Genomic DNA, 8,821 nt, shown 5'->3' on the forward strand with positions numbered 1-8,821 from the left:
ACGGGCCGGGCCGGGCCGGGTCCGCCCCGACCCGGGCACGGGTTTCGGGCTGCCCACGGGTCATGGGCCAATTTCACACTCTTGTCAATGTTAATGTTAATGTTAATGTTAATGTTAATATGTCAATGTGAATATTCATATTGTGAACGGGCCAGCCCGGGCCCGCCTCGGGCGACGAGCTGGTTTTGGGCCGCCCACGGGCCGCAGGTCAATTTTACACTCCTATCAATGTGAATGTTAACTTGTCAATGTGAATATTCATATTATCAACGGGCCGGGTCGGGCCTATTTTTTAGCTTGTGGGCCGGCCCGGCCCGGCCCGAATCGAATTTTTCCGGGCATCCATGAGGATCGTCATGAGCCGGGCCCCTACACATTGACGATATAAACATTTATATTGACGGTGTGAACATTCACATTAAGGGTATTTTAGTAATTATGTCACCCATCGGACTTATTGAAACATAAGAAAATAATGTGAATTAAATGGAACATAAGTAAATGAAAAATGTATTTTGGTCTTCTTATCTCAAATTAGACCTAATGGAATAGTCAAAAAGAATATGGGTTGGAATGGAATAAAGCTCTTAGAAAATGGATTTATTAAAAAAACTCCCAATTAAAATGTCTATTAATGTGATACTATCATATCATTCTTGCTAGATTTTTTATTTATTTATGAATTTTTGTTTGTAAATTATTTCCCTTTTATTAGTTTATTTGTCAATATTGTATTGAAAATATATGTTCATGGTGAAATTTATTACACAAATTGTGTTAACAAGTAAGATGAAAAGCATAATATAGTACTGGCGGGTGACACATGTGATGCGTGTGCAATTTAAATAAGTAAAAATAAAAATAAATAACAAAAAAAATTAATATCTATGTTGTCTAAGTAGTAAGACGGTTTTTAATAAAATCTAAGGTCCCAAATATTCTTAACCTCTATTTATAATTTTTTATTTTAAGTTAGAAAAAGCTATTGCAACGTGGCATAACGTGAAGGTTTGAAAACCAAATCTAGACTTTACTGAATAATAATAATTTTTTATTTTAGGGTAGAAAAAGCTACTATCGCGTGGCATAACGTGAATGCTTGGACACCAAATCTAGCCTGCAGTTAATAATAGTATATAGTATAATATAGATCGATAGAAAAAGCTGCTGCCACATGGTATGACATGAAGGTTTGAACACAAAGTCTAACCTTTACTTAATAATGAGTCAAGATCCCTTCCTTGCATTCCCTCTTTGCATTTCTTACTTGCAGGGTCATTGGGCTCATTTTTAGGCCCAATTTTGATAATCTGAACCGGTCATATTTTAAGATTTGTTCAGTATATCATACCTGTAGAAAATTAAGTTGATCGGATATCAGAAAGCATGTGTTCGGAAAACTGTTTATTAAATTTTTTTAAAAAAAATAGTTTTTAGTTCAATTTTTCCGAACACATGCTTTCTGATATCCGATCAATTTGATTTTTTACAGGTATGATATACTGAACAAATCTTAAAATATAACGATTCGGATTATCAAAATTGGGCCTAAAAGTGGGCCCAATGGCCCTACAAGTAGGAAATGATGCAAGGAGGGAATCCTTGCTTCTTAATAATAGGGTTAAATTATGTAAATGATCCCCTTAGTTTACACGATGTGTCAATTTAGTCTTTATTGTTTTAATTTGTTCGATTTTACCCCTTAATTTAACAGATTGTGTCATTTTAATCCAATAAAGGGCAAAATCGAGCAAATTGAAACAGTGATAACCAAAATGACACATTGTATAAACTACATGACCTATTAATATAATTTCCCTAATAATAGTATAGCATAGTATAGATAAATAGAAAAAGTTGTTGGCATGACGTAAATGCTTGGATACCAAGTCTACCTTTCACTTGATAATAATATAAATAAAAGATAGATAAAAATAAGACTAATGCTATAATGACTATATATATTATAGAATAAAGATTGAGAACTCTAATTTTGGAGTTCTAAAGAGAGCCCTAGTGATGTGGCAATGAGTGGGGCCTACATGTGACGTGATGTGTGTGTCTATGTTTTTGTTTTGTTTTTTTTTTTTCTTCTCTTGCCACATCACTAAAGCTCTCTTTAGAACTTCAAAATTAGAGCTCTTTATTATTGTTGATATACCATATCTATCACATTGTATTTACTATTATTTATCATAATTATATTGGTTGAGTAGTTACTATCACTTGTATCTATTATTAATATGACGATGACACATCGTATAGTAAATTAAATTTTAGATGTAATTATAGTCATTGTAGCATTAGTCTAGAAATAAAGTGTAGCTTTATTGAATAAGAAAATGATTAATGTTACTTTTTACCTTTTAAAGTATGGTCTCTAAAAACAAATTATCTTATTTGAACTCTAAATTATCACATTATTTTCACATTGGTTTAAATTCTAATGACTGAAAATGCCAAGTGGCTTGGGTTGATCCAAACCCACCTATATTCAGGGATAATTTACCAAAAAAAAAAAAAAATGTAAATTACACTTTCACTTAGGGGTATAATTTTGGCCTGGCCCGGCTCATGTCAGGCCTTGCGGGCTCTCGCCAAAAAATCGGGCCGGGTTGGGTTGACCCACGGGTAAAAAAACTAGGCTCAAGCCCAAGCCTAGGCCTAGGGATATTTGGGCTTTGGGCGAGCCAGTGGGCTGGGCGGACCGGGCCTCGGGCCGGGCTTTTGGGCAAGCCTTGAGCGGGCCAATGGGCCAGCTTCAAAACGATGGCCCAGGCCCAGGCCCAAGGCATCGGGCTGGGCTTGGACTCGGGCCTTAACGGGCCTAAATAGGTCTGGCCCACCTCGGGCCGCGGGCGGGTTTCGGGCTGCCCACGAGCCACGGGCTAAAATTACACCCCTACTTTCACTCCGCCTTTTTTCATTTTGATCTTTAAAAAAAAAAAAAAAAAAAATTCACTTCGGTCCTTAATCCCAAAAGAAAGATATCTAACTCCAAAAAAAAATAAAAAATAAAAAATAAAAACAATGGCTACATAATCTACTAATATGTAGTTTTACAATGTTTAAACTTTCACTTTCTTTTACTTTTTCATTCTTTCTTATTATCTCTCATTTTTTATGCACCTTTTCATCCTACCCTCATAATTGACCACCTATTATGACTCATTCCCTTCCCTTCTAACGTTAATGCTCTCCTTTCATTCGATCTTCCCTTACTCAAATAGTAAGCTCTTTATTTTAAGTAATCATTTTAATTAACATGTATTTCAGTGAGATTTTATATTCTCTATATTTTGTACACCTTTTTTAATTCACAACATTCCAAGAAAAAATAAAAAATGAAAGGAGGGAGAAGGTATGAGATGAAAGAAAAGTTAATATTTTATGTTTAGCTAGTTAATATTCACACATGTTTTTACTAGTAAATATTACAAATTATTTTTACATGCGACATGTAATAATAAATTTTAATTTTTACTAATTAATTCAAAAAAGTATTATGTCGGTAAATAAAAGAAGTTAGTAAGATTTATTAGTTTGTATGATATTATTCGCATAATAATTTGATTCCCACACTCATTATTTAATTAAGAGCGAGCCGTAAACTCAAATGTCTTGAATTCAATTTTTGTTTGTATTTTTGAGTTTAGCCAAAACTTGTAGTTTTCATTAAGATGTTTATCGTCATAAAAAAATATATAACAATAATAAATAAATAAAATAAAATCTCTCTCCTAAAATCCATGTCGAGTAGCATAAATCTGCAAAGAAGAAAATATGGGATTCATTAAATAACAAACATATTATTGTAATGTGTCATCGTCCTTCAATCCTTGTTACAGTGATCTCATTTTTAGAGTGTGTATTGTCATTTTGAGATTGAAGATCAGATACTAACAAGCTTTGGAAGGTAAATGTAGGTTTTTTCGGTGATGGGGCATCTATTTCACTGCTTAGCATGAGAACTACGGTTGACATGGTAGGTCTATCTGTAGTGTGGTCTTGAACACAAAGAAGGCCAACATGTATTGATCTCATTACTTCTGTGAAAGAATATGAATCAGCCACTTCTTGATCCATGAGGTCCAATGCCCTGCCTTCACTCCACAACTCCCATGCCTAAAACAATACTACATTGTCAATATAAGATCAAAATAACCAAGCAACACCAAAAAATAATTTGTTTTAAGTATTTGAAACACAAATTAGGGTGTGATACTGCACTTACATAACCAAGAAGGCTTGTGTATCTTTCATTATAGTGGAAACTGGTGTTCTTTATGCCACAAATGATCTCTAATAGCAAGACCCCAAAGCTGAATACATCAGACTTATCGGAAAATATTCCTCCCAGTGCATACTCAGGTGACATATAGCCGCTATATTTCATTAGAATATGATGATTATTAGAACAAGAATATCACTTCATTTCAGAAATAAAATTTTAAAATAACGTTTCACTGTGAAGTATGATATAGTGACTGCATGTTGTAATCAATAAATTCATTCATCACTATGTACTTTTGATGTGATTAAATCCATTCAGTGAAAAATGAAGAAGTACAAGCATGGAATTCAATTCACTGAAGGAAAGAAAGCATGCTTACTGTGTTCCCACAACCCTGTGAGTATTTGCTGACTCCTGTGTGCAAAGAAATGTTCGTGCCAAGCCAAAATCTGATATCTTGGGGTTCATATCTTTATCCAAAAGAATATTGCTGGTCTTCAAATCTCGATGAATAATCTTTAAACAAGAATCACGATGAAGATACAGAAGTCCTCTAGCAATGCCCTGAATAATGTTGAAGCGTTTAGGCCAATCCAGCAGTCCTCTTTTCTTTGGATCTAAAATACATGTTGATTCAAACATAATCAATGTTAAAGATCAGTGAACTTCATTCAGAAAAAGATGGCTAAGATGAATATCTGACTTTTATTGAACAAGATGGGTAAAAATTTAGAAGACATATATTGAAAAGAAGAAGCTGAACCGAAGAGGAAAGTATCCAAGCTTTTATTGGACATGTAATCGTAAACTATCAACATTTCTTCTCCCTCAATACAGAAACCGAGGAGCCTAACAAGATTCCTGTGCTGGAGTCTTGAGATGAGTACAATCTCATTCTTGAACTCTTCTATGCCTTGTCCTGAGCATCTAGAAAGTCTTTTCACTGCTATCTCTTGCTCATCATGTAGCTTTCCCTATTCATAGTCCAAAAAATTTATCAATAAACTAATACAAAACAAATTACATAAACAAGTACTAACATATAAAATGAATTACCCTAAAAACTGGTCCAAATCCTCCTTCGCCAAGTTTGTTGTCTACACTGAAGTTATTGGTAGCAGCCACTAATTCATCAAAGTCAAACATTGGTTGCTCTAGTGTATCTTGCTGCTTTACTTGGTTCTGCAAGTTTTCTCTTGAACTGTTCCATGTATCAGCCAAGCTAAAGCTCTTGATTTTCTTTCCCTTCTTTTCTGATATTTGAGATTAAACCATGACAATTGATTCAATTAGCTTTTCTGTCTTCATGGATTCAAGGTCATCAAATATGTGTATAATATTTACAAGCTAATTTTAATGTATGCACAATATGCACAAACCGCCATACCCCAGAAATAAAAAAGAAAAAAAGAAAAAGCACTCTTTCACAAAAGAATAAAACAATAAACAGAGAATTCAACCCTGCATCTTATTGTACTCGATTTCTGAAAAAGAGAGTAGTCTTAATAAGTATAAAAATTGTGGTTTTGTTGGTGAAGGAATTTTTCTCATAGTTGGCTTCAAAAGTACAAAAATTGTCGTTTATAAAACATGACGTGATTGGAACATTGTAGCATGGAACCGGAGGAATTTTTGAACTAAAGTCTTTGGCAAACAACAAAAAATATTTACATCGCCGTGAGAAGGAAAATTCTTTACAAACCATCATTTGCACTAGAATTCACACTAATCTTTTGGGACAAAGAGGGTTAGTAATTAAGAACCCTTCTAAATTTACTTCGAAAGCAAAGACAAAGATTGATGGTCACATCTTTAGTGCAACATGTCTATGATAACTTAGTCACAGAATCAAAACGAAATGTTATACCCATCTCAATTACTAAAAAATGATTGAACAAGAAATGATTAATTTGGTCACTGAATGGAATCAATCAAAAGAAACAGCCTTCTTACCTCTTTGGTTAGCTTTCCACCTGTACGAACCATACATGACAGCACCCAAGAGGATTACCCCAGAAACTGTTGTTAAGCTGATGATGAGTGTCTCTTTTTTCTTGTCCTCATCTGAAAAACAAGAAAATCAAGAATCAAACAAGAAAGAATTAATGGAATTACTAATCCCCAATACACCAAGGCACAATTAACTATATACCTAGCTCTGAACCGGCAAGGCGAAGAAAAAGGTCCTCCCCAGAAGATGAAAATTGCTGAACATCAATAAGGTCTCCAGCCCAAACCATACAACCAATTCCACTCACATAGGCATATGCCACACAAGAACAGTTACCCAAGCACCATTGTTGGCAACTATCTGGGGCATTCCGATTTTGCAGATATTGGAAATGATCTGGTAGTTTGACCCTACTTACCTTCAAAAACCCGTCATTCTCATCACTCCCCGAGCTCAAACTACTACTATTCCTCTGGCATAGCAATTGGGTCTGCCTCACACACCCACCTGTCCAATTTCCTTTCCTCCAATCCTCAATTGACTTTGGCACAAACCCTTTCAAGCAATCACAAGCTCGAGATCCATTCTTGTCACAAAACCCAAAAGGTCCACAAAATCCATAGGTATCACAAAGATTACCAGATGGTTGAACCCAAGTATCATACCAACTATTCACTTCTTTGTCCCAATGCATTATATTCCACGACCCAGCTGGTGTCAAGACCAGAATTGTCACAATCGAGGCGTTATAGTTGCTAAATGAGACATAAACTGTTCCCACTTGATTATCAGCAACAAGACTAAACCCATTGGCATATCCTTCAAATTTGTTCTGTATCCCTATAAATCTCCGTCCATCCCACGGACCGCCTCTCCAATACCGCTCTGACTCTCTCCATATCAAAGCTTGTGGTGGCAAATCCGGTGTCAACCCACCAACAAACTTTCCCGGAAACGGGTCATCTTCACTCTTCCATGAAGAAAAGAATCGTTTCTCTCCTGTTTCAGTGTTCATCCCAATCGACATCCCTGGTAAGAAAGTGTCACAAGGGTAGTTAAAGCTCTCCCACAAGGTAAATCCAGAGACCTTGTCTTTGAGAATGAAATTTCCCTTCTTTGTGAGGACTGCAATCGAACGATTGGTCTGCACAGAAACATTGGTCGACCAGACACTATTTCCCAACCCATCAAGCAGTCTCAGATTGCCATCACTGCTTATTGTGAGGCTAGAGGCAGAGTCTGATACTGGGTTTTCTCTGTTTAATACCCAGAGAACTCTGCGAGCAGAAATGTTCTTGTACCATACACCAATGTATTGATTTGTGGAATTGGTGGGTCTGAAGAAGCCGAGCTCGAAGAATTGGCCTGAGGAGATGAGAGTTTGTCCGATTGAGAGTTGTTGGGATTGAGTCAATGTATCATTTGCTGCGAAGCAATACTGTGATGGGATTGTGAAGAGAAACCAGAGAAATGGCGGGAATGAAAGAAAAGTAACGGTATTTGTGGTTTTGGTTCTCATTTTTTGATTTCTGAATACATTTCTTTCTCGATTCGATGATCAGATTGTGAAGGGTCTTTCTATATACCCTCTACTTAGTAGGAGCCAATTGAGAACAACATGGAAAATATTGCAGTGGCCATCGTAGGCTATGGTGGCTGCACTGGACTTTTTTCCATTCAAATCTTTTCTTTCTTGGTTGTAATCTTATGAGAAAAGTTACGGATGATCATCAAAAATTTATAAATTTTGAATTATCTGATTAGTGTAATATTTTATTGTAAATGTAATCTAAGAATTACAAATTTTTTATAATTATTTTTATAAATTTTTTTTTTTTTTTTTTTTAATATGATACATAGTATTACTGTAGCCTTATAGGCAAGGAAAACTTTAGCACCAAGCTTTTACCCACCCACAATTTCGAGGAGTTATTGGTTATGGGGCGCCACGTATTGTGGTTGGTGAAAGGACGTGAGTTATGATTTTTTATTGGACTGATTGAAAAATGTGGGGAAGTATGAGATTTATGATTGGTTGAGGATATGGTTATTAGGATTAATTAGTAATTTTTTAGAATTTTTTTGGGATGATTGTATAGTGGAGATTAAATTTGTATAGTGTGAATCTATATGTAGAATAAATTTGAATCACAAGATAAAAATTTTAAATAATTTCTTAATCGATAAAGGTGGATTTGTAGTATTGCTATGTAGATAAATGGTAACAACTGTTTTAAGATATTATTTAGGAGAAATCTACAAGGTGCACCTTGAGTGCATATCATAAATAAAGTTACAATTTTTTTTTGTGATGAAAGTTATGATTATTTATGATATATATTATGTGACATTTTGTGATGAAATTATGAATATTGAATTTATAGTGTCTATCTTAAAGTTAGAAATGATAATATTAAGATTAATTACACTTTACCCCTTCCTAGTTTAATTCAAAAATACACAAGCCCCTCAAGGTTGTTACTCGATAATATTAGGCCACCTTCTGCTTTATTTTCTTCAAGACAAAATTCATTTTTTCTTCTCTACAAATGCGGTTCTCTCAAAAATCAAATTTCATTTTGTTTTCTCTTTTTCATATTCATTTATTTATTTATTTTTCTTTTTATTTCCATATT

General features: G+C 34.7%; 1 protein-coding gene across 1 annotated transcript; it reads right to left on the bottom strand.

Moving 5' to 3' along the window:
* Nucleotides 1-3,768: 3,768 nt before the first annotated feature.
* Nucleotides 3,769-7,932, bottom strand: LOC114263516 (G-type lectin S-receptor-like serine/threonine-protein kinase At1g61550). The gene is made up of 7 exons (XM_028204072.2): nucleotides 6,387-7,932; nucleotides 6,188-6,298; nucleotides 5,291-5,487; nucleotides 4,998-5,208; nucleotides 4,614-4,851; nucleotides 4,235-4,385; nucleotides 3,769-4,125 (listed from the first exon to the last, which is right to left on the bottom strand). The coding sequence occupies exons 1-7, from the start codon at nucleotides 7,702-7,704 to the stop codon at nucleotides 3,823-3,825; spliced, it is 2,529 nt and encodes an 842-aa protein (XP_028059873.2). The 5' UTR covers nucleotides 7,705-7,932; the 3' UTR covers nucleotides 3,769-3,822.
* Nucleotides 7,933-8,821: the final 889 nt, after the last annotated feature.

Source organism: Camellia sinensis, chromosome 9 (genome assembly GCF_055761805.1).
Source record: "Camellia sinensis isolate YWXY chromosome 9, ASM5576180v1, whole genome shotgun sequence".
In the NCBI taxonomy this organism is placed as follows: Eukaryota; Viridiplantae; Streptophyta; class Magnoliopsida; order Ericales; family Theaceae; genus Camellia; species Camellia sinensis.